Source organism: Phasianus colchicus, chromosome 8 (genome assembly GCF_987193195.1).
Source record: "Phasianus colchicus chromosome 8, bPhaCol1.hap1.1, whole genome shotgun sequence".
Classification (NCBI taxonomy): Eukaryota; Metazoa; Chordata; class Aves; order Galliformes; family Phasianidae; genus Phasianus; species Phasianus colchicus.
The window spans coordinates 5225430-5249801 of NC_143443.1; the positions used below are offsets into that span (position 1 = coordinate 5225430).

Here is a 24372-nt window from a genome sequence, read left to right on the forward strand (position 1 = left end):
AATATTGTTCCTCTAACACAAAATGATTGATGAGGTTGCTACATTTTTATTGGTAGCAATGCAGAAGGATGACTGTTCTTTTCTGCTTTAACACATTCATTGGTTTAAAAAATAAATTCAGTAGTATCCTTTGGTCAAAGAGAAAAGTAATACATTATCCGCATCAGTCCAAGACTATGAAATGCATTAAGTGTTTATTGAAGAAGCAGCCTGACTGGCTGTAGAATATTATTTTGTTTTACATTTATCTGTATACTTGTATCAGTTGTCCAGGAGTTAGATTGAGTGATGCAGATTCTGTTTGGTATTCATCCACGTGTGCTTGTTTATTATGTGCTCCCATTATTATCCATAAATCTCTCAAGCCTTAGGTGCTTTGAGCTTCACTCCTATCTGAATGTAGGAAAAAAAAAAAAAACTAATGCATCTGCTGTGTAACAGTGCAAAATCTCTTAGACAAAAGGCAGCAAGTACATTCAGTGCTATTTAGGATCCCGTATACCTCAAATGTTTGTTTTGGTTTTTTTATTTAAATAATACTTAGGCTCTGTGAAAATGAACTTCTTAGTGCCTTTGAAACACCTGAGTAAGTGGATGGTTGAATAAAACTCTTACAGTTATCATTAGGGTGTGGGTGTTTTCTTCTTTTGTATTGCAAATTGTATTTGTACTGCATTCTTTGGTTTGGATAATTTGATAACTGTTCAGAGTACTTGAGAACAGATATTTAAGTGCATAATTAATTGTGGATAGGAAGGTAACTGATAGGTGAGATGCCAATTATTTGTTTCTGATTTCCTTTGCTGCACTTGGCTGTCACAAGGAGAGGTGCTGTTACTGGGATTCTTAGATGTCTGCATTGCTGTGAAGAAACAGCTGCCCTCAACAGCTATACAGAATGTATTTATAATCTGTCCCTAAATTTTATGGGTACCTTGTGACTATTCTTGAGTGCAGCTCTTACAGATGTGATGCAGTGCAGATCTCCACAACCCTTTCCACGAGGCATGTAGAAAGGCGAGTAATGAGAATCTTTATGGGAAGTCACAGTAGAGGCTAAATTGGTACCCAGATGGTTGGATGTTGGGTGCTGAATTGTAAGATGCTGTACCAACTTAGGGAAAAAAAAAAAGAAAAAAAAGAAAAAAAAAAAGTTGTGCTGCAACAAGGTTTTATGAAGTTTTAATTTGCTCGTGAGAAATCTTTTTATTTGATACGGGGCTGTGTGACTTCACAGTATTATTTCTGCAGCACACTACGTACTATGCTGATCATGTGCTTCGGTGAGAAAATACCCAAGCAGATTCTAAATGAATTAGGTCAGGTTTGGGATGCAGTTTAGCTGTTGCAGCACAGAGCTTAGTAAAAGCCAATTAATCTGCCTTATTGCCTAAGTAGTGATCTGCCTGCCCCTCTCCCTAAAGAAGAAAAGCAATTTTGTCCATTCTCAACACAGTAACTCTCATGGGCCCCTTCTTCAATACCATTTATGTATTTTAGTCACAGTCCCAGTTTTCTTCCGTCTGTTCTTACTGCATTAATCTTATCTGTTTTGAGTAGGTGACAAATCTAATGCCAAAAGCACAAAGTTCAAGGTCAAGAAGGACCTCTTGGGTCTTCAGACTATCTTCAAAAGTATATGAAGTGTACATAGACAGTAGCATTAAAAAGCTGAGGAACTTGAATCACCATAATATTGCTTCAGGAAAAGAACTGAATTGCTGTCTTTTATAAACTTCTCTATTAGTGGCTTAAACTTCTCTTAGGAGATTTTTTTTAATGATTGTCTTGTTACACGTTCAGTTTTATTTCCCTTATGTTTGCAGTGTCCTTTCTAATCTTTATTTTTCTCATCCTCCTTGTAAGTCTCCTTTCTGCATCGTCTGATAGAGCATATGCTTCGTGTACATTATATGTAATAATAGCCCTAGTTTTGACTAAAGGAGTTATTCACAACTGAAAATCTTGTGAAGTTAGCATTAAGGAAGATGAGCTGGTAATACTCCAATACAGTTGATATAGCTAGGCTTACAAAAGAATGAGTGAATTCTGAACAGGACACACCAAATAATAGGAATTTTACTATGTGCACTAAAACCTTTACAGTCTTTCACAGGGAAATGCCTTTCCAATGGGTTTTTCTTAGGCTCATACTTGCTTTTTTTTTCCACCTCTCACAGTCTTCGTTTGATCCTCTCTTACTACTTCTCTCTGTTGCCAAAACTTCAAATTTCACTGAATTTCTTGGAAAAAAAAGTTTGTCAGGGAAAAGGAAGGCTGAGGAGAATATCTATCTGTTATTGCCACCAAGGACGAGGATAAGGCTGAGGTACTCAATGCCTTTTTTGCTTATTTATAGTCAGAACAGTTTTCCTCAGGGTACTCAGATCCTTGAGCCAGAATACAGAGATGGGAAGCAAAATAAACATCACATAATTCAGGAGGAAAAAATGACCTGCTACTCAAGCTGAACTATCACAAGGAATCTAGCGGGTTCCTCACTATTATTTACCAACAGTCCTGGTCAATTGGAGAGGTCCCATGTGTCTGGAGGCTTGCCAACATGACTCCCACCTGAAGGGGGAATCCAGAGAGCTACAGACTTGTCAGCCCGACTGCAGTATTGGTGAAGGTTATGGGGCAGATCATCTTGAGTGCGATCACACAGGGTGTGTGGGACAGCCAGGGAATCCAGCCTAGCCAACTGTTGTTAGTGGAGGGAAGGTCCTGCTCGACCAACCTGATCTCCTCCTGTGATTGAGTGACCTGCCTGGTGGATGAGGGAAAGGCTCTTGATGCAGTTTACCTGGACTTTAGCAAAATCTTAGATTCTATCTCTCACTGCATTCTCCTGGATAAGCAAGTAGTTCGTGGCTTAGACAGGTGAATTCTTTGATGGGCAAAAAACTTGTTTGGGTGGCTGGACTCAGCGGGTGGCGGTGAATGGAGTTAAATCCAGCTGGCACCTAGTCGGAGGTGGCATTCCTAGGAGGTCAGCGTTGGGGCTTGTTCTGCTTAGTATCTTTATTGGTGATCTGCATGAGGGTATTAAGTGCCCCCTCGCTAAGTTCACAGATGATGTCAGGTTGGGAGGAAATGTCAATCTGCCTGAGGGTAGGAAGGCCCTACGGAGAGTTCTGGATAGGCTGGATCGATTGACTGCATCCAATTCAGGGAGGCTGAAACTGGATGATCGTTGTGGTCCCTTTCATCCCAGGCAATTCTGTGGTTCAATTGTCCGAGGTTCAACAAGACCGAGTGCTGGGTCCTGCACTTAGGTCACAACAACCCTATGCACTACTACAGGCTTGGGATAGTTTGGCTGGAAATGTATATGGCAGAAAATGATTTGGGGATGCTGATTAACAGTTAGCTGAACACAGGCCAGCCATGGCCAGGAAGGCCAATTACATCCAGCACCTGTATTGGAAATAGTGTACTCAGCAAAACAGGGAGGTTATCATCCCGCTGTACTCAGCAATGGTGCGGCCATGTCTCAAGTACTGTGTTCAGTTTTGGTTGCCTCACTACAAGAAGGCCTTGGAGCATGTCCATAGAAGAGCAATAAAGCTGTGAAGGGTCTAGAGAGCAAGTCTTGAGAGTAGCAACTAAAGTAATGGCCTGTTGTGCTAGGTGAGCTCCAGATTGAACGTAAGGAAAAAGTTCTTCTCAGAAAAAGTGGTGATGCATTGGAACAGACTGCCCAAGGGAGTAGTGGAGTCACTGTCCCTTTTACTGTTTAAGAAACATGTAGATGTGGACCTGAGGTATGTGTTTTAGTGGGCATGGTGGTGATGGTTGGACTAGATAATCTTAGAGGTCTTTTCCAACCTTAATGATTGTCTGATTCACGTGCACAGTGTGCTTTCGTCTGATTTGGGCAGAATTTTGGTCTTGTCTAACTGATCTTGGATTCCTCTTAGCAAAGAACGCAGTCCTAACCTGTAGGTTTGTCTTTCCTTATGTACCATTAATTCAAGCTGTAATAGAATACTGTTTAAAATGGATAGATTAAATAAAATCGTCAAGTTTTACAGTTATGCTCAGACGGGCAAAATATTTCCCATTGCTAAATATCTGTGTCGCTGCTGATGGATTTCCTTAATCCACTTTGAACAGCTGTAGAAAATTATTATTTTTTTCTAATACATACTTTATGCTTGCAAATGCTCTTTAAAAATCACCGAGAGCTCTGTGGAAGTTGCGATTCTAATAATTGTAAACAATTGTATAAAATTATGCTGTCATGCTGTCTGTTCCAATTAAACTCATAAGATTTTGTATGCAGCATACAAATCCATGTAGTAAACTGAAGAGAATGGGTCCTTAACAGTTCTATTAAAAGGCAAATTGCATTTCTTCATAGCGTAACTTGGGAAAAAATTTAAGTAGTCAGCCTCTTTTTCTAAGATTAAAATACACTATCATACACAATTTAACAGTGAGCTGCAATCCAAAATACCACTGAGATTTTACCTTACTATCAAAAGCGGAAGATAATCTTCTTCAATTATATTAAGCACCTAGCTGGCAGTGAGTATCCAGCACGTACAAAAGGGACTAACCTAATCCGCTTGTACTGGGACATTCTTCTGCTGGCTGTGGAATGCCTTCTGCTTTTACTGACTCTTCGTGATCAGTTATTTGGAATAGCAACAAGACAAAAGCATAGCATCTGTTTTTGTGGCTTTATGATTGTTCTTTAGTTATGCAAAGGAGTGGTTTAATTGAAGAACAGAACATCCTGTTGGTGTTTTGCAACAAATGAACTTTTCCGGACCTTAAAAAATACCACATATTGCTTGTTAGCAAATGTGAAAATGTGAGGTCCAGTTTAAGTGTATTTTTTTTATTCTCAATTAAATAGAAGATGAAAGGGAGAGAGCACTGAGGTAGAGCAGAACTGGAACAATCTGTTTCTCGTTTCCAAATTTTCAGTATGAAATCGTTACAAAGCACTGCATCTAAAATTCAAATGATTTCCAGGTGGAATCATTTTATGAGCTGTCAGCTCATCTAAGCATAGGGAATGCTGACACTTCAGATTTTCGTCATTTTGGTTATGCAATCTTTGGGCAGTCATATGAGTAACCTGGCCAGACCACATGCACTGCAGGGCATTTAGTGACCCGTGAAAAATGTCATCATCATTTCAGGTTAATTAACGATAGCCAGAGGCTCATATCAGACATATTAGTTGTGTCAGATAAAAGTGCTACAAAGAGAATAAAAATGAATGGATTGGAGTTTTGGCTCTTTAAAATTAGTTTCTCATGCACAAAATGGAAGTTGTGAAGTGGTGGGTCTGCACTGCAGTGCCTGAGGCTCACCTCCTGTATTTCAGAGCTGTTGCTGTTGTAACACTTTCAACCTGTGTTCAGTTCCTTAGTGATGTGGTGCTCAATTGTCTTGAAAGCCTCAGTGTACCCATCAAAGCAGCTAAAGCCTTCTGAGTTCATGGTAGATCTTGCACCTCAATTAATCTATCTGTAATATTAAAAAAAAAAAAAAAAATCTGACAGTGGTACCGTTGGCTTTACAAAACATAGATGTATTTCTAAACTGTGGAAGAGCAAATGCAAGTCAACATTTTCCTACCTTCAAATGACAGTGAAGTAGCTGAAAAGGTCTTAGATCATTTAGTATCTCTGTGGTGCTATGAAATGCTTAGAAGATGATCGTGTTGAAAAGGTGTGGGTTATTCCTTGTAGTTAAGTGCAAATTATTCTTCATCTTAACGTGCTTTGCATATAATGGCCATAGGTACAGAAAGCCCAAGTTAGCAAACCCAGAGAAAAACAGTGAAGAGATGCACACTCATAACAGGCAGAAAAAAGTTATCATTAAGTAGCTGACTTTACGCTAATTTATGTAATTGAACACAGTAAGTGTGATTTCTTGTTATTACTATTGTTATTATGACTGATTTTTGATTGTTATGATGAAGATGCCACGTAGCAATATCCAGTTAGGCACGATGTTGTTTTGATGACTATCTGTGTGTTTCATAGATATGGAATACCTCCACTATCCCCTCTCCCAGTTTTCCAGAGATGCAAAGGTGAGAATGGGGAGAAATGGTCTCTAGTTTGCTCAGCAAATAAACGTTTATCCTCATAGTTGCTATTTCTTAAGAAAATGTTTATGAACAGTATAACTGATTTCTTTTGTTTTGCATGGTTATTTTGCCCCGGAGAGTGTTTAATTTTGTTGAAGTCAGCCTAATGAACTGTAAGAAAATGGAAACATGCAATTGTAGAGCAACTAATGAGCTTCCATCACAGTGACAGTGACTTCAATCCACCCAGGCAGACTAGAGCTGTGTGCATTTTTTAATGGCGTTTGTAATGTCTGTCTCCAGACACGTTAATGCTTCATGTACATCTCAACCGTATTGAAAATGCTTTCCAAAACTAAGGTTGATGTTGCAGACGTCAACTTGTGCTAATTCTTCTAGTATTTCTTCATCGTGCACTGTAGCAAATCATAGGCGAGCATTTAATGTTTCATTTTTAATTGTTCTACGTGCATTTAAGCTTAGTTAAATGAGATGCTAAAGTGGAACAGAAGTCAATGAGATGCCAAAATTACTATTGCATGTTGTTCAAACAATCTAAACAGCATTAACATCAATAAGAAATAAATGAAATAAACTGTAACTGTATTATGATGATCTTGTGCGGCAGTGAAACCTATGCAGACGTTAGAGAAAAGCATCACGTATGACTACATTTATTGCATAGACCACTGTGAAAGTAATGCCTCCTATTTATTTCTGCGGAAATGACAGTCAATACAATAATACTAGTTGATAGAGCAAATTCTCAGCTACAAAAAAATATTTTTCAGCATAGCCATTGCCATTAGCTAAGCATTTTTGCCTGTAGTGCTCTGCTTGTAAAAATTTGCACCTGCAGAGTCAACCTGTTGCTACTGCTGAAATTGCAAATCCTCACACAAATATGATAGGAATGCATTTCCTCTAGTAAAAAATGTTATTTCCATTTAGTAATTCTAGATAAAATCCTCCTAGTGGGACAGTAATCTCCTTCCTCGGCAGTTGGGATTTAAGGAAAATCTTCAGACTCATGATGAGACTTTTCTTCCATCTGGACCAGTAGTGGAGTCAGCACAATTCCAGCCTGCTCAGTCCTTAACTTGTGTGTTGGGATAAAATTAGTAATTCTGAGTCAGATCTCCTCTCTCTGGCAGAGTCTGACTCAAAGGCAGCGGTCAGAGCTTTTTACCTCTGTTATCTTTCTGTATGGATTTGCTTTATTTCTGGAACCGCTAAGTACACAGTGTGTTTTCTGTTCTTTTCACATGGTTGTGCTTTGTAGGAGTGTGAGGTTTCCACGTACGAAGTGATGGCAATGGCAGTGATGGTTCATTTTTTTTAAGAAATGTTTGAAACACATTGTTTGAATGAATGTAACACTGATACAGTTCATTAATTAATGTTCAAGTATCCGTCTGGAAATTAGGGCTGTTCAAAATGATGGTCTGGGAAGTGTGTCAGTGAAGCTGTTGGGTGTGTAAATAGTTTGAGTAGTAAAATAAAAGCAAAAGATTAGAATGGTTGAAATTGAAAGATATAATGGCACAAGAATGAATGAGTTTAAACTGGTGCAGAATACATTTAGACTGAAAACAGAAAATTTATACGTTAGAAATGTTAGACTCTCTGTGGCTCGGAACTTGAGAAATGTTGAAGATCTCAGCTGATCAGCATAATGGTATAATGAGTTAAGTTAGTTGTCTATTTAAATGTCTTAAGATATATAGTTAAAAAACAAACTGCGTCTTGGCATGAATCAGAGTCACTGCCTTTTTCCTGCAGTGATTACTGGACCTCAGTGAAAGTGTTCTACATATGAGGATCCAGATTGAAGTTTTTTGGTGTCCTGCCGGGTTTCTGCTTGTACAACTGATTGTCAAAAGCAGAGGCAGTCATCTCAGCAAAGTGGATGTCTCATAGCAAATCTAAGCATCTGCAAGCCGTCCTGATCCAGCAACATAGAAATGCAACAGCAGAACCAGCTGCAATACCATAAGATTTTCTTACACCTTGATATTCATTCTTGTGCTCTAATAACTGCAGTAACTTCATGCAGGTATTCCTCATGTTGATTTAATGTGCAAACATAAGGAGATACGTAGAGATATGAATTCTTTGAAGAGTATGTGAACAGCCCACCCATTTAATCCTGCACAGGTATTTATTTACTCTGTGTAATTGTTGGGCATTGTCCACTCCCACCTGAATTCTGGTTGCAAGGGGCTGGTGTGTGCAGAGCTGTGGTTTCCTTGCTGCCAGCTGCCTGAGCAGCACTGCTAGAGCTGCTGAGTTGCTCTGTGCCTTGAAGTATGATGGGGGAGATGGAGAGAAGCTTGGGAAGGGTAACGTGCCTTTCTCGTGTTGATGGATGGTGAAAGTGAATAGCCCACAGAGAAGTAGAAAGTTTCAATGTGAACTCGCAGCTTTTCTCTAAGCAAAGTGATTTGAACAGTTTGACAAAACGAAACTAAGCAGACAAAAAATAATTTTAATTTTTAACTTTGTTTTCTTTTGATTTTCTGGATTGTCCTACGTAACTCATTTACTTACGTTCCCAGTTTGAACTGGAAAAGAATTTGTCAAGGTGATTTCTGCCCTAATGAGACCTAATGGTCTTGCAGTGGAAATGCTGAAATATTTGATATTGTTCACATCTAACTGAATGTGCAAGTATTTTAATTTTTTCACGAAACGGTAATTCAGAAGACTTTTGATGAGGGAATGTTCAGTGAGGTGTGCTGGGAGTTGCTAGATTCTTTGAGCCCTTTCAATGTTTGTATTACGGAAAAGAAACAAGATAAAAGGAAAAGTGGTGTGCTTCTGATCATCTGTGATCTTGATGAGGTAACTCACCAAGGGCAGGGCATAGTGGCTTTTCCAATTTTTCTTGACTACTTTCTGCTGCCTTCTTCTTTCAAGTCTCTTTAAAAATGGGCACCACATTCTTTATGTATCTTGTAAGTCACATATATGAAGGTCACAGAACAAATTCTCTTCCTTCCTCTATATTTCTGATTCGCTGCTCCACGTGGCATGTTGGAATAAGGACAAGTAAAGACAAGATGGAAGCCGTTACAAACATCAGCACCTGGGACATTTCTGCCAGCTTCTGCTCATGTCCAGTCTGTGCATAATCAATTGATCCATTTGAATGGCTCTGACAGAGTGATTACATTCCGTTAGTTAAAATATTTTGGAGCGTGGGGCCCTTTGGCACTAATCTCACATAGCATTCTTAACAATTGCAGTGGGTCACCATGCTGAAGTGAGAGCAGCTTTAGCTTTTCTTCTCTCATAGTAAGTAACTTCAGGTTCTGAGAACATCCCATGGTTTTGTTCCAATGTACTGCTGCCTTTTGTTGTGCTTTATTGCTATTGATACCATTTAACAACCTTTTTCATTACTTCCCCCGGGCTCCTTCAAATCTCCTATATATAATTCATCCTCAACATTAACATTTTTTAGCCAGCTTTGGCTATATGTTTAAAAAAAAAAAAAAAGTCAAAAAGATGCTGAGTCACTCAGATTCCAGTATTTTTAAAATATTCAGTTGCTCTGTGAAATGACAGTGAAACAAAATAGAAAACTCTGAAATGCCACTTTAAACAGCCTTTGTACTCCATTTAGTAGACTCCTTTATCACTTAATAGCATGACATTTACATTAGCGAAGAATTTTGTATGTGAACTGCTGAATCATGGCCTGAACCTGTGATTGATCTCCTGAGGAGAGCAATGAGTCAGCCACGGGCGCACAGGTGAAGGCAATTCACCTGTGCTACCAGAAGGGGTGGAGCCTGGCTCTACCTCTCCTAGACCCACTTGAGAGCTGATTACCAGTGGGGAAGGATCTCTTCTGGAGATCCAGTCTGCTGGAGTTTCGTAAGTGAGCCCAGGATAAAGGTAAGCATCCTATCTATTCTCTTTTCGTTATTATAACCTGCTTTGCCTAACTCTCTTGTTTATTTTTTATTATAACATTTTAACATTCATTGATTATACAAATTTCAGGACCTGTGGTATTTAATCAGAGGAGCAATTAAAATGTTTTTCAGATTGCTACCTACGTATCAGATGCCATAAATTTGTCACACATAAAAAATCTTTCATCTCTTAATTAAACTGACTTTTGCAAGATGCTCAGATTGAGGGAGATCTGATGGTCATTGTTTGCTATTCATTTTGCTTCTATATGTTTGCTTTCATTATTAATTAATCATTAATTAATCCAAGCAGAATACATTTCCAAAGACTTTACATAAACAAGGTAGCTTAGGCACAGAAAGAAGCCTTGGTTCTATCGGCGTGTACTATTTTGGTCTGCAACGAAGGTGGATGTAATATTGATTGTTATTTTACTATTTGATATTAAAGGAGGGATCATAAGCACATGTTGTGAGGATATTGAGAGGGTGCGTGAGCTGACATCCGCAAGGTAATGTGGCACAATTAGAACAGTTAGAGCTCCAGATAAGACGTATTTCCTTGGTGTTTTAGTAATACGTTTCAACTTTGTACTACTCAAAACTACAAACAAATCATCTCACTTGAAAACCTGAGATTCAGGAATAGGTCTGCTTACTGCAGAGCTGTTGTCTAAATTAGTGTGCTCTTCAAGCTGCCTGGCTTAGTATTGATTAGCTCAAACAAATTATTTACAGGTGCCAATAAAGGCTTATTGGAATGGGCATCAGCCTCAGAGGATGAGGTGTGGGGAAGGTTCCACTGGGGGGATTTCAGAGAGCACTTGGAGGATAATGCTGAAGAGTGCCTGTTCTGCAGGAAGCCTTCCCTCCATCTGAAAGCAGCAGGATCATACAATTACCAATCATCACTTTAAGTGCCTGTGTGAGTTCTTGCCAGCTTTAAGTAGAAGGTAGCTGCAGAAATCTTTTTATATATAAATTTTCAGATAAATACGACAAACGTCTACATCTGTCTATGAAGCCACTTAGTTTTCTCTGGATTGTTATCCTTCTAATAGTTAATACCAAAAAAGAAGTAAATGTAGTAAAAGCAGCATGCCCACTGGCCAACCACGCGACAGTTGTGGGTTTGTTTTTTAAGAAGCTATTAGTTGAAATGTAAAACAAATAGAGGGGGAGTTAATATTGAAAAAGGAAAGATGTGCCCAGATTGGGCTTCTTTCCCTTGCTGTGCATCTTTTGTGCAGGCAAGGGAGAGATGTGCAGTAACGGCAGCATATTTGTCATCTGCCACTTGGTATTTCCTCCATTGAATCACAAGAGATGTTGGACAAATGCTGTGGTTTATGATAAATTTCACTGCTGTAAGGTCTTAAAAGCTTTCAGGTTTACAGTCCTGTTAAATTGGGTGAAAAAACGAGAAATGCTTTTTTTTTTCTGTACTAAATAGGGGAGATGTACAGAGGTGAATACTGAGCAACCCTGTTACGTGCATGGATTGTTCCCTTGCAGCTGGATGCATGGTGTGAGGGGATTTCCATTCCTGGTTTCTTAGAGGATAGAACTGAAAGTGACGTTTAGGAGAACATGGGAGTTATTGGTGTTGATAAATTCATGTTTCAGAAAGATGACTTGGGAGACTCCTGAGACACAGGAGACCAAAAAAAAAAAAAAAAAAAAAAAAAAAAAGCTAAATAGGCAGCAAAAGCTAGAAACACTGATAAAATTTTGATTAAAACCTATGTGTTTTTATCATCATCCAAGCATGAAACACAGAACTGCTGGAAATTAGGCTTGGTAATGCTGCTGTATGAAGCAGCCTCTTCCATAAAGTGTGAGGCTCACACAGCAAGTGCACGTAGTAATCAGAGTGAGTTTAAATAATTCTTGTGGTCCATTCTGAATTACTTAAAATAAAGTAATATGAGTGTATTTTTTTGTACAGCGAGTATGGTTACATTGAATGTAACTGTGCCTGAAGATACGTATCTTCCCAAATTAGAGTAGATGAAAACCAGCATCTTACTAAAAGGTCTAAGTATCCCTCATATTTAATTGAGCCACCTGAATCCTGCTATGCAAAAATGAGAGCAGTTATCTAGGCATATGTAAATAAGTATGGATATAAATAAATATGGAAATTTACTGTCATCGGAACAGTGATATGTATTTCAGTCATTAAATTCGGTCCATATTTTAAAAGTCTAGGTGCAAATAGCTGTATTCTGAAGCTGCTGGTTGTTCAGGTTTTGGGTTAGGTTTTTTTTATTGCGGTAGAACCAAATTACTTGGTGCATTAGGGAATAAGGCTATATTTTCCACAAATTGATGTACATTCCTTGTCTTGAAGTTGAAGAAAGTAATTAGGTTTTAAGAAATTGACAAAAACTTACGAAATTTGCTGTGCCTTTGGAGAGCAGTAAACACGACTGCATCTGAACATTTTCTTGTAGTAGTGAAGTGAAGGACAGCTTAATGATCTGTAGAAGGAATAAAGTTACATTTAGCATGAGAGATGTTTATTAAATGTCATATGCTCATAAGATGAGGGAGCTATTAGTAATTCCTCTAATGATTCTGTGAGGCCTATATTCTCAAATATCCATTTGGAAATAATAGGGGAGAAATCCCGGTAGTCATTTCTAGGAAACTTGTAGACTTATTCCACCTTAAAACACATTTTATGTCATTTATTGAACCAGCAGAGGATTTTTTTTTTTCCCAAAGAACACTGCAGTCAAATGAAATATTTTAAGCTCGTGACAAGATAAGTAATCTAGTTCAAACACAGTTCCAAAATGTTTTCTAGACCATATGTTCTGGAAGTACTACTGTTTCTGTTTGTTTTGACAAAAATATGATTCCCGTCTTGTTAGTAGCTTGATGTGGGCTTTTCATGATGCGATCGGGAAGGACCAGCTTCTGCAGTTTAGGCACTGTCATTTTGAAAAGAGTGACTATAATGCCAGTGGCTACTGAAATGCAGCACGAGTGCCTAATTACTTAGGGCATTTTACAAATGCTCAGTGAAGATTAATACAGACAAATCCGTTCACCAACATACCTGCTTATGAAGGCAAGCCCATCCGTGCAAATATTGAGCAGAGGTGTGAGAGGTGGACAAGGACTGCAGGCAGAGCAGATTTCCATTCTGTGGGAACCATTGGGTTAAATGACATAGTGAAGAGTAGGAGAGCAAATTGCTCTCCTATCATCATTTTCTTGATGGTTCCTCAGTAACTACCGTGAGGTGGTAACTAGTGAGGTGATTGTGACTGCAGGGTGAGTGCTGTCATTGTTGGAGAAAGAGCAAGATGCTTTAGAAGCCCAAGACGCTATTTCAGAGTTGTAGAAGTAGGTCAGGTAGGTACTTCATTGTTTTGTCTTTGTGTCGTTCTGTTCGTTTTCATTTCTAGTACTAGCAAAGCCTTTCTCTGATCTATCAAAACTGCAGGATATCAGTGAAATATTGATGTTTTTTTATCTAGGAGTATTAAGCAGAATCATTGGTTATATAGGTTACTCGTGGCCAACAACACACAATGTGTTGTTCAGTGTTTACTGCATTCACACTAGATTTGGTGAGAAGACTTGATTACTGACTTCTCACGTTTGCTTACAATTTTCAACTTACCTTTAGAGAAAGCTTATAAAACAACCTTGTCACTGTGAGTCACTATACAGGCAGCTTCATTTCCTTTTGAGGTAGTTACTAATTTCAACTGAAATTGCATTAGATTTTTTGCAAATGAAATTTGAAAACATTTTTGAGTTGGTGGACTGGAGAAGAAGCTTCATGCGCGCATACTGTCTGAAGTGTTGAGCAGTTCTGTTGGTTGAGTGTTAAGTAAACCCCTCAATACAATATGTACATAGTAGCAGTATTTAACAGTTACTCGCTGTCTTTTTATTGGTGAATGTAGTGGCTTATTCAGAGACAAACGAAGGATTGCTATATTTAATGGATACCTAACGCTAAACATTCTGGCCTGCAGATACTAAAATTCTTAAACATACGCTTCAGACATTTTATAAGCTTAATGAAGTGGTTTCAATAGATTATTCATAAACCTAAAATAAAGGACGGTGCATTTATAGCTATAGTGAAAAGAATTCTAGGATTAAAAGCTGTACTGATTTACAAACTATACGTGTCAGTGCAGATTGTCGACATTAATCAATGAGACTAAAGTTGTTCACTAAAATCCAGCGTTGTGTGTTAAAGAGAAGTAACTTTTTCTGTTAGCTGTAGAGATGACAGTTTGATGTCTTTAAAATGGCAGAGAACAGGCAGTATAATCCTCTGTAAAGCTGCATTTTGCACGTGAGGTAAGCAGTTCAAGCTTCTAACTAGTCTTCAACCTGTGAAGATGGATCCTTTGCTGATATTTTTTTTTCAGAAGTCAGAAAAAGCCTTTCAACCTTCATGATGTAAAACAGCCAGGAGCATTTGTCTGTCATTCACAGGGAGAGTAAATCAATAGTTTATTCAATTATTCAGCCCTGTGTATTATTTATATAAGAACAGGTTTTGCTGGATGTTTTTCAAATGCTCCTTTGTTATGGAATTGATAGTGGGTGGGAGTTTCTGTCTGGAGAGTGCTCTAATCTCTGCAGAGTCGGACAGATATTTGAAAGAAATTTTTTTTCCTTCCTTGCTCTTTTTTCCTTTTGAAAAGGAAAAAAAAAGACAAGAGGAGAAAGCAATTAACCTCTGGATATCATCTTCAGTATTCAGTTTTATGGACTGAAGATTTTAATTTGGCTTAAAATGCAATTAACCCTATCGGTACAAATTCAGAATATCAATATTTTATCCTTGTTCACACTGAGAAAGTACCAGTCTGTGAAGCTTTATATAAATTATTTCCTTTTTTTAAGGGGTGTGTATATGTTGAATTTTCACCATTGTGTCTTGATGCAGTTGGAACAAATGGCTGGTGTATTCTGTAAATTTACTATTATATCAGCTAATGTGTAGTGAACTGTCCAGCTATTGTTGGGGAAATTAGCATTTGTTCTTCAGACAGTGTGATTGATCTTAAACTCTGTCTTGTTCCCTTTAACCAAATAATCTGAATTAAGAATACTTGAGCTGTCTAATGTAGTTTGCAGCGTATTCTTGTGTTGCATTTTTTTGTTCAAGATGATAAGATACCAAGGACAGTTGGGCAAACCTTAGGAGTTTATTGGAAACAGTGAACTTCATTTGCAGGGGAAAGTACTTCGCACTGATTCGTATTGAAGTCAGCCTATTTGTAGAGCAGATTTAAATGTCTATAATGGTCTGCAGTGTATGTTTTAGTATTGAATATTTTTCTCTTACGGATCAGAGACTTTTAGGTGTTAGGTTTTTCTGAATGTAAGTTAGAATGCACGTGAAATAGTGAAACCATTCTTGGACCAGGAGAAGTAGCTCCACATTAAAATGGCCAAGAAAAAAGCTCGGCTAAACATCATCCAGACCCAAGGCTGCACGTTACATGTGAAGCTTTAATAAATTGATCTGTTAGCAGGTACAAGTTCATCTTCTCTTGTGCTTGTTATCAGGGATTCCCACGTGTAGATGTATTAACAAAGTATAAATTGGAATGGCTTTAGTATTAACAAGAAATTCAGTAAGTACAAGGACCGTAAGACTCAGTAGTTTTCCCACATCAACAACAAAATGAAGATATATTCTTAAGTATAAAAGGTAATAGTCTTCCTGTCTATTACTTCCTCAGAGCCTAACAATACAAGAAAGGAAAGAAATCACAATAATAAAATACAGTCACATTGTTTGGTTAATGAGCCCGTCTGCGGAGCAGAGCCCACATTCCAGTACACTAACACATCAGTATCAATCATACCCTTTTTTGTTGTACCGAGTCCTTGAAGAAACTGCATTGCCTGATGGTGAATGGCTTGACACTCTCCTTTCTGTCTCTAAGGAAGTGTTTGGATGCAGTTTATCACACACATGTTCTGGCTGTCTAGGAGTGCAGCAGTCTTCTACTCCATAGCCCCACATTGGGGGGTGGGATTCTGCATTTTAGTGCTCAGCTTTGCCTTAGGTCAGCACCGCAGCCTGCTTTCTGCCCCTGCTGCCTGGCTGCGTGGGCCCTGCCCATCTCTTACACCTGTCTGCTGAGAGGGTCTTACCCCCGACAGCAGGGGAGAAGTCCTTCTGAAAATGGCCCTTGGAATTATAGGATGATAAAAACAGACTTAACAAAAAAAGAAAGAGAAAAAGAAAAAAACAAACAAGCCAGAACAAAAACCATGTAAGTATACAGATGCATTTGGGTAGTGCTTGTGTTGTATTGGAAATGTGGGGCACTACTCTTACCGGTGGTGCTTGAACACTTGCAGTCAGTGTGACATGCACCGGCCCCAACTGCACACCATGCATAACCTTCTGATGATGGATTTGGGTGCAGAGGCACCCAGGGTGTCATCTTGGGTGACAACGAGCACACAACAGCACTGATTGCACAGAAATTAGTAATTTGATCTCTGTTTCCAGGATTCTACTTACAGAGCTGTGCTTATTAAGTGGACAGCTTAGATATTCTGCTGTAAGGACCTGTACCATTAGAAATCCTTTCATCATCATCTCTGTGTATCAACTTTATCTGTTGCATATCTGCAATATAGGTTACGTTGGTTGTTCAGGTTGCTTTCCAGGCAATGAGATACTTAAAATAGCTTGACAAATGTCCTCCTCTCTCCCACTGTTTTAAAGAAGCCTATGGATTAGGCTTGTTTCTCCCTACACGTAAACCACTCCAGAAGTAAAATCCTTTCTATAACTTTTAAAAGGAAGGCATATTTTATATACATTTTTTGAGATTACTGCCTTTTAACTGTGTTGGTGATCTCCACGAAGGAGACTGCAGGCTGCAAATTGAAAACTGCTGTGTAGGGCACATGTGTAGTCCAGTTGGGAAAGAAGAGTTTTATCAGGTATTCTACATAGATATAAAAAGATAATACAGCTTGATTTTCATGTATAGATATCTTTAGCTTCCTGGAGACTGGATTATGGTGTTCTGATCTCCGTTATCATTTTTTAAACATAAGCAGTTATCTTACCAAAAGATGCAAGAATGTGAGTTCTTGTAGGCAGATAATATTTGTGGATTTTATAGGTAGAGGAAACGAGAGGAAGAAAAGCAAGGTGCAGATCTCTGCAACTATAGCACATTGAGGGTGCTTCTCTGGTATTTCTGATCTTATGTTCTTCAAGAAGTTGCATTTCTGCATCAGTTGTATTTGGGATATTAGCATCCATTGTTGGTGTGTGAATGCAAGAGTATGGATGGGAACACAGTCATGTGGAATGTATGTACGATTTTAACTTAACTTATAAGGATACACATTTATAATGCGTATATGTAGGCTTGAATTTAATGTTAATATTATATTTACATAATACATATTTACATGTCCTCAGTACCAGTAAAAGACGACTCATTTGGTGTTGCTAGACTTGGGTAAGGCATCTTTTCTGACTCCAAGCTGGCAAGATGTTGATACCACATAGCGTTACCTTACATTCTTTTCTTTTGAGATGCATTTTGTTTTTTTTTTTTTTTTTCCATGTAGATACATATAGAGCTTAGCAATTGTGTTATAAATTTGTGTGTGAAGTGAATCAGTCAAACTCATGTCCAGTGCCTTTTCCTGAAAGGATTGGAAGGTTACAAAAGGCAAATGACTCGCAGTGCTTTCAGAAGAAACTGCAGTATCTCACATTCTCATCTTAGGTGCCAGATCTGACAAGTCCAATTGTAGTGTTCGGTTTTACTGTTGTGTTTACGTTGGAGAACCTTCTTGTGGCTTCACTGTTTAGTTCTTAAGTGACTTTTTGAAAGTAATTGTTGGATGGGTTAAAGTCTAAGTGTTTTGTGCAGCTTTATGTACTTCCTAAGAGATCATAGCCTGGCTCGACCTTGCCTAGGAAAAAGAATATATTAACTTTCTCTTTCTTAAGAAAATGTGACTGTAAATTCAAAGGAAGACGAAAAATAATTAATATATTTTGCTTTTAATACGTTTTAAAGGAAAACATCACATTTCCCTCAGGAAAAAGAAAATCTTTTGTTTTCTTATAATTCAAATGATGACCTCCCCTAGGAAAGAAATATGTTTCAAGTTTAGCACAGAATGGAATTGTGCTTAGCACCCTTTCGGAGTGTCTGGTTTTCTGCAGTATCATTTTGGACTTGGACCCACTGGAGAGACGGTTTTAATTTTTTCCATGACCCTGTCCCTGCAAAATGACTTGTGTTATTCTTTAACCAAATAGCAATTTAAACACACTCCCTACCAACTTAATAAATTGAAATCTACTTTGCCCTGTAATATTTTTAGGCAACAGAATCATACTGTAATTAATCACTTGAAAAGAGGTCCTGAGGTGGTCTGAGCTCCATATGGTAAATTCAGTCCATGCCCAAAATAAACTGAAGATTTGCTTGTAGTAAGTTACTTGAAATTACTGCTGTGTACCAGTCAGATGGCCAAATGGGTGACATATCTGCTACCTCCTGAAGTCAGATCTCTGTTATGGAACAGACTGTAGCAGTGCTATCTCGTTGGATGGAAGAGTGGCCGCTGTGCTGTAATGAGAGCTGCAAAACTCAGTGAAAGCCTTTCATTTCTTTGTTTAGTTTTTCTTCTTCTTAAGAGAAACTGAAAGCAAGAACTTGACACTAGCGTCTTTAGTCAGATATTGAGAGAGAATTTTCAGGAGCAGGAGAGAATGAATTTCTGTAATCAGCTGGTTTGAGACAGTTCAGTAAGTACAGTAATAATGAGAGTGAATGTTTGCATCCTTCCCCTCCCCAGACACACTTACCTTGTGTAGCAGGTCCGCACACTAGAGTTCTGTCTTAGGATTGCTCCTGTTTGACTGATACTCATAGAGTGGGTCCCTGAACTGATATTGGGTTCTGCAGCACTGCCGTAAAATATCAAATGGTACAGATTGTGACAGAGAGGGTATTTACTTTTCAGTCTAACATTTCCCTTTCTTCTCTTTACATGCTTTCTTGGGTACAGCAGACCATTTAGGAATTGAGTTCATGGGTAAGTTTTGATGTCTCTTTCTTTCACTGTTTAACATTTATCTTGGTTAATCATCATCCCAAAACATATGGAATGTAGTGGAAAGTCTCCCGTGAACTCCATCAGTGGATCTTGGGTTAGGCTTTAATACCAGTCTTCCTGTATTTACTGATTTCGTTGGAAGTTGTCAAGATTTTATTTTTCTTTTACTGCTAAAGGACTATAAGCTACACAATGATGTTTTTGTGTTTCACTGGCGTTTAATGAAACAGTCTGTTAAAATGATATGGCTGTATCATGACATTTTTATGAGATTCTGGAAAAAAAACTTAATGCGTGTGTTTGTGTAAAGGAGAGTAAGTTTTTAAACAGTGATTTTTTATTTTCAGAATGCAGTGTTGCCAACAATATTCTAGTGTAACTAGGGTTAATGTTAAACATTTCATTAGCATTTAGCAGAGGAGTTGCAGGGATATTTTTAAGAAAGACAGCAAATAATTTAACTTCAGTATACTAGAAAGCTTGAGCGGGCTTGAGTAAATGACTTCGATTTTGAAGAACTGCTTTTTGAAAAGAAAAGGTGATTTTCTATTTACTCTGCTGCTGCAGTGTAGCACATTGATAGCCTGAGGACTGATAGGTTGAATAGGTCAGTGCTTCACCTTTCAACTGGTGATCTTTAGAGAGCATGGGTTATTTCCTCTAGGGAGCTGAGATCTGTCCTTAGCAGGGCTAGTGATCTGGTGTATCATCTGTGTAAAAAAACAGCTTGCAGAAACCATTGCATGTGACTGAAAGCAAATAATAAGCTGTGAATTTATATGGCAGTAAAAAAAAAAAAAAAAAAAAAAAAAAAAAAAACCAACCCAAGTTTTTTGTATCTTTTGCCTGTTTTGAATATTATTCTTTTTTTATTTAAAAAATAAAGATATTATCACTAATGATTTTAAGTGATGACATGGGAATTCTTTGGACAAGTGAGGTATCGCTCATCGTTGTACCATTGTTGTGATGAGTATTAATGACATAGCAGGCTGCTTAGCAAGAGGACAGGTAGCAGGTGGAAGGGGGTTTTCCTACTGTTTTCGGACTTGTGTGGTGTATCTAGAGACCTGCCTTTAAATCTGGGCTCCCTAGGTAAGGACAGAGGTTTGCAATCTGAACTCAGTGCAGTAAAGGTTTACCAAGGTGGTCGGGGGCTGGAGCTCATGGCATGCAGGGAAGTGCTGAGTGCACTCAGTTTCTCAGAGGAGGGCAAGGTGAGATCTCCCTTCAACTTAAAAATCCATGATGGCTGCTTACAGAGAAAACAGGATTGGAGTCTGTGAAGGTGCAGAGAGAAAATATAAGAGGCAGTGGGCACAAAATTGTCATTACTTATTATGAAAGTACTTCTTCAAAATGATACTGGCCAGCCGTTGGAACAGATTCACTAGAGATACTAGGGAGCTTCCTTTGCTAGGGATTTGTAATATTTAGCTGAAGGGGACATGGAGCATCTGATGCCACTGCACAGAGGGCTCTGCTGTGAGCACCCAGTTGGACAGGATGACTCCAGTGCTCCCTTTCAGCCTGGGTCATTCTTCGTGTTCTACAGGTTTGGTGTTTCATTTGGGTTTATATGAAACTAAAAGTACTGGTGGAAATTAACACAAGTGTTTTCATACACTTAGTTGACAAGAAAATGTTGTGTTAAAGATTCTGCATATATTCCAATTTTGCTGAGTCTGCAAGCAGCAATAGTGAGGAATATGAATCAAACGATAAGCATATATCTAAAGGAAGAGGGTAAGAAACATTTCTAAGTGCTTCTTCATAAGAAGAGTGCTCTGCAGGAGGCAAAGCCAAAGCATTTTGTCTTTATTTTGAGCATCTTAGTTTTTTTTTTTTTTCCTTCAGACATCTTTTTTAAGACTTGAAATAGAGCCAAGCCCTGAAGCCTTGGCTCTGAGTTGTCTTCTCATATGGGTAGCTTTTTGATTGTCTTATTTAATATTGGAACAGATCCTAATTATATAGAAATTAATGAAGTTGTATGTCTCCAGAATGGAAATATTATGACAGAAATCTAAGATGTGACAGAAGTCTAAGGTGTTAATCTGTGGGCTAGGAAGAGGCAAGACCGAGATTCATATATGAAAGTATTGAGCTTCTTAAAGGCTTCAATTTTTTTTTTTTAAGGAACTACTTAGAAAGTGTAAGCAAATACAAAATCATTACTTTACATGTAGGAAATTACAAATGTATGTATACGGAGACATCTGGTGATGATATACTGATCCTATTAGGGTCACTAGTGCTGAGCTTTTCCCATGAGTTTACTTCTGTACTATATAAAATAATTTCAGTAACAGGGATAAGTATTTTCCAGTTGTGAAAAATAAGTATATGGGTGATGCAGAGCTTAGCAGTGATTGTATGGGATCCTGGTGCATGCTTTCTAGGGTTTTCTTTGCATTTGTGAGTTCAGTCACTCTAGGAATTCCATTTCCATCATCATCGACTGGGAATTTTGCCTTTGAAATTGCTCTGTTCTTTGAGAACATTATCATTGAGTAACAGAAAAATTTCACTCTTGAAGCAGAGTTTGAGTTTGACTTTGTTCTTACAAGTTGGTAATGAAGTAAGGGAAGATATCACTGCACTTTGTCTTGAAAACTTGTTGTAATTTGGTGAAGAGTATATGAAAAGTTAGTTTCAATCCCTGCCCTGGGTTGAGAATTGTTTTAGTTGCTTTTTCATAACTTGTTTTACAAGAGTGAAAGGTACACAGGCTTGGCTTCCCAGGGAAGGCTGGGCACCTTCCCCAGTAAAGTTAGAAGCTCCTGAAGATATGAACAACCATCTGTGGCGCTGCCCTGGTGTACAGATAAATAATCCATCTGGCTTAGCTTGCGTTCTCTAAGGAAAGTAGATGAGCAAAGCCATTTGTTATTTGCCATAAACAGAAGAACCCAGAGTTGCTGGAGGATACGTACCTGCCCAATCCTTTTACTGTCCTATTAGACATCTGTTATCCATGAGCTTGCGTGTCCTTTTGGGCCTGCTGTATGCCTTGTCCCTCAAACTCTGGTGGCAATCAGTTGCAGAGGTCACCTCAGCATGCCCTGTTTTGATATTTCCTGTAACCCACCTCTTGCCAGAGTCTTTGGTCATCCTTACAAGTGCCTTACAGGCAGCACTGTGTGAGCAGGAGTTAAGCATTCAGCATATTCACCACCTTGACTGCTTTGTTATTCCCCATCGCTTTCTCACTTTCCCCTGTCCTCTTTTGGATGTTATCTAGTTCATGTTCTGTATGCTTCTGTGCATTCCCAGACATGAATGCCTAGTCCTTTAGTATCCTTGCTGGCCTTGCTTTGCAGTGTCTGTTTCTTCATGTGGATAGTAGAGATAAATGCAAACATATTAATGTGGCGTGTATGTTTTAAAATGTTGTAGGTATAACGACAAATGTACACTTCTGACATATGCATGTGCAACTGCTGTTAATTAAATGAAAGTTATGTATGTGTTCAAGGGACATTGTGTCTTAAAAAAACGTACATTTTAGAATTGTGGTCAGGATGGCCAAGCTTTATGCAATTTCTAAGAATACGGAGACGATCTATATTGCTTAGTACTTTAAATGAGAACAGTCATTTTTGTCAGGATTTCTGCATTTGCATTGCTCAGCTCTCTGGGGGATCTCTTTTGGTAGTGTGCAGCACAAAGACTGTTTTTTTCCTTGCAAAAGGCTACAAAGTTCCCTTCCTCCTGGCCTGTGCTCCTCAGCTGCATGGGTGCACATTTCCATAGGGCTCCCAGAGCGTCTCACCAGTGGTGACGCAGGCAATGTCACGTAGATTTCCAACCCGTGGGTAAGTAAACATTATCATGATATTCCTATAAATGAACTGAAAATCTGCTTGTACTGTTTTGTGTCAATTGAAAGCAGCCTCGCTATTGGTAATGCAGCGAGTTTGCAACAAATGGGGAAGGCTGAAAGAAGTTTATAATGAATGCTGGAACAGTCTGATTTGTTCTCGATAGCATGAGTGACTGCAGATTGCTATCTGTTTTCCTGATCTTCAGAGCTGCATGTTAGCATTGTTTTTTTTGTTGTTATTTTGTCTGATGAAAACATTGATGATGAAGCCATGTGTCTGTGGGAGCAATAATGCTGGTAGGGGTCCTTCGGTGTGATGCTAGCTTCGGGAAACCAACCTTGTATGTGCCTGTCCCAGCTGCAGGGTAAAATCACTGCTCTAACTCCCAGGTAAAAGAATTGCAGAAGCCAGAGAGTAACCTTAACAAACATATTATGGGTTCAATCAGTTGGCACCCAAGACAAGGAGTCATCAGTTCGACTTGTTTCTTACAGCAGTAATGAGTGGAGTAAGGATGTACCAAGGGATGAAGTGCAAAAGTGAGTTTTAGAATAACCTGCTATGGTATGAACAAACATGACCGCTGTAGCTGAAGCGATATCTGCTGTATCTGAAACTGCTGTGGCAGTTCATCTTATCTTCCTGAAGCTTTATCTTTTGTTTTGTAACAGTAACGTGCAATAGATACAGATGGAAAAAAAAAATACAAAACAGTCTGAGGCAAGTACAACAGGTAGGCTGCTACAGTGTTGATGAAAATACAGTCATGACATGAAATTAAGCAGAGAATCAAGTAACCCGGGAACTGGAACACTATTAGAATTATTCTTTACACATCTCCTTGCGATGACTACGGTGTGAAAGGTGTTCGGTTTTTTGTGTTCTTGTGTCAGAGAAGAAAGTGCATGCTTTGTTTTCACTCTGCTGATTCTTACCCTGTTCTCTTTGTGATAAGATGGTTGTATGCCTCAAAGTGTGGGAGCACATGATAAACTCTGGGAGCATTGGTCACACGTTTTGATTTTTGCTAAGCACGAAAGATGCTCTGCTGATCGTCGGCAATATGAGCAAGACTGAAAAATGGGAGCAAAACTATTTTTACTGTTCAAGAAGAAATAAAAAGGCCAAATCCATTAGATTATGCACAAGTCACAGATGTGTAGCTGGTGAGACATCCTCTAAAACTGAACGTCTTGTAGCAGCAAGCACGCAGAGTAAATAAATACCAGTGGATGGTTTTAGCTTTGCTTCTGGTTTAGCAACTCCCTGCTGTTATAAAACCTTGTAACACTGTTCTCACTGGAAGAGAGAACGAACATTCACTTATGTGAGCAAAGATTATATGTATTCTAAAGAACGTGGTTAAAAACTAGAATTCAGCTTTCCCTGTATTCCTTTTCTATTATATTTATTTTTTATTATAAAGGTCAATCCTTTTATGGTAATGTGGAGCACTGGCTGTTTT

General features: G+C 38.5%; 1 protein-coding gene across 3 annotated transcripts in view; it reads left to right on the forward strand.

The window, feature by feature from the left end:
• The window catches only part of NRG3 (neuregulin 3), a 360960-nt gene that overhangs the window by 273975 nt on the left and 62613 nt on the right, over positions 1-24372 (forward strand). For all 3 annotated transcript variants that reach the window (XM_031602565.2, XM_090144756.1, XM_090144757.1), the window contains exon 4: positions 19033-19059. In XM_031602565.2, coding sequence (XP_031458425.2) covers positions 19033-19059 — 27 coding nt within the window. The remainder of the gene's footprint in view (positions 1-19032; positions 19060-24372) is intronic.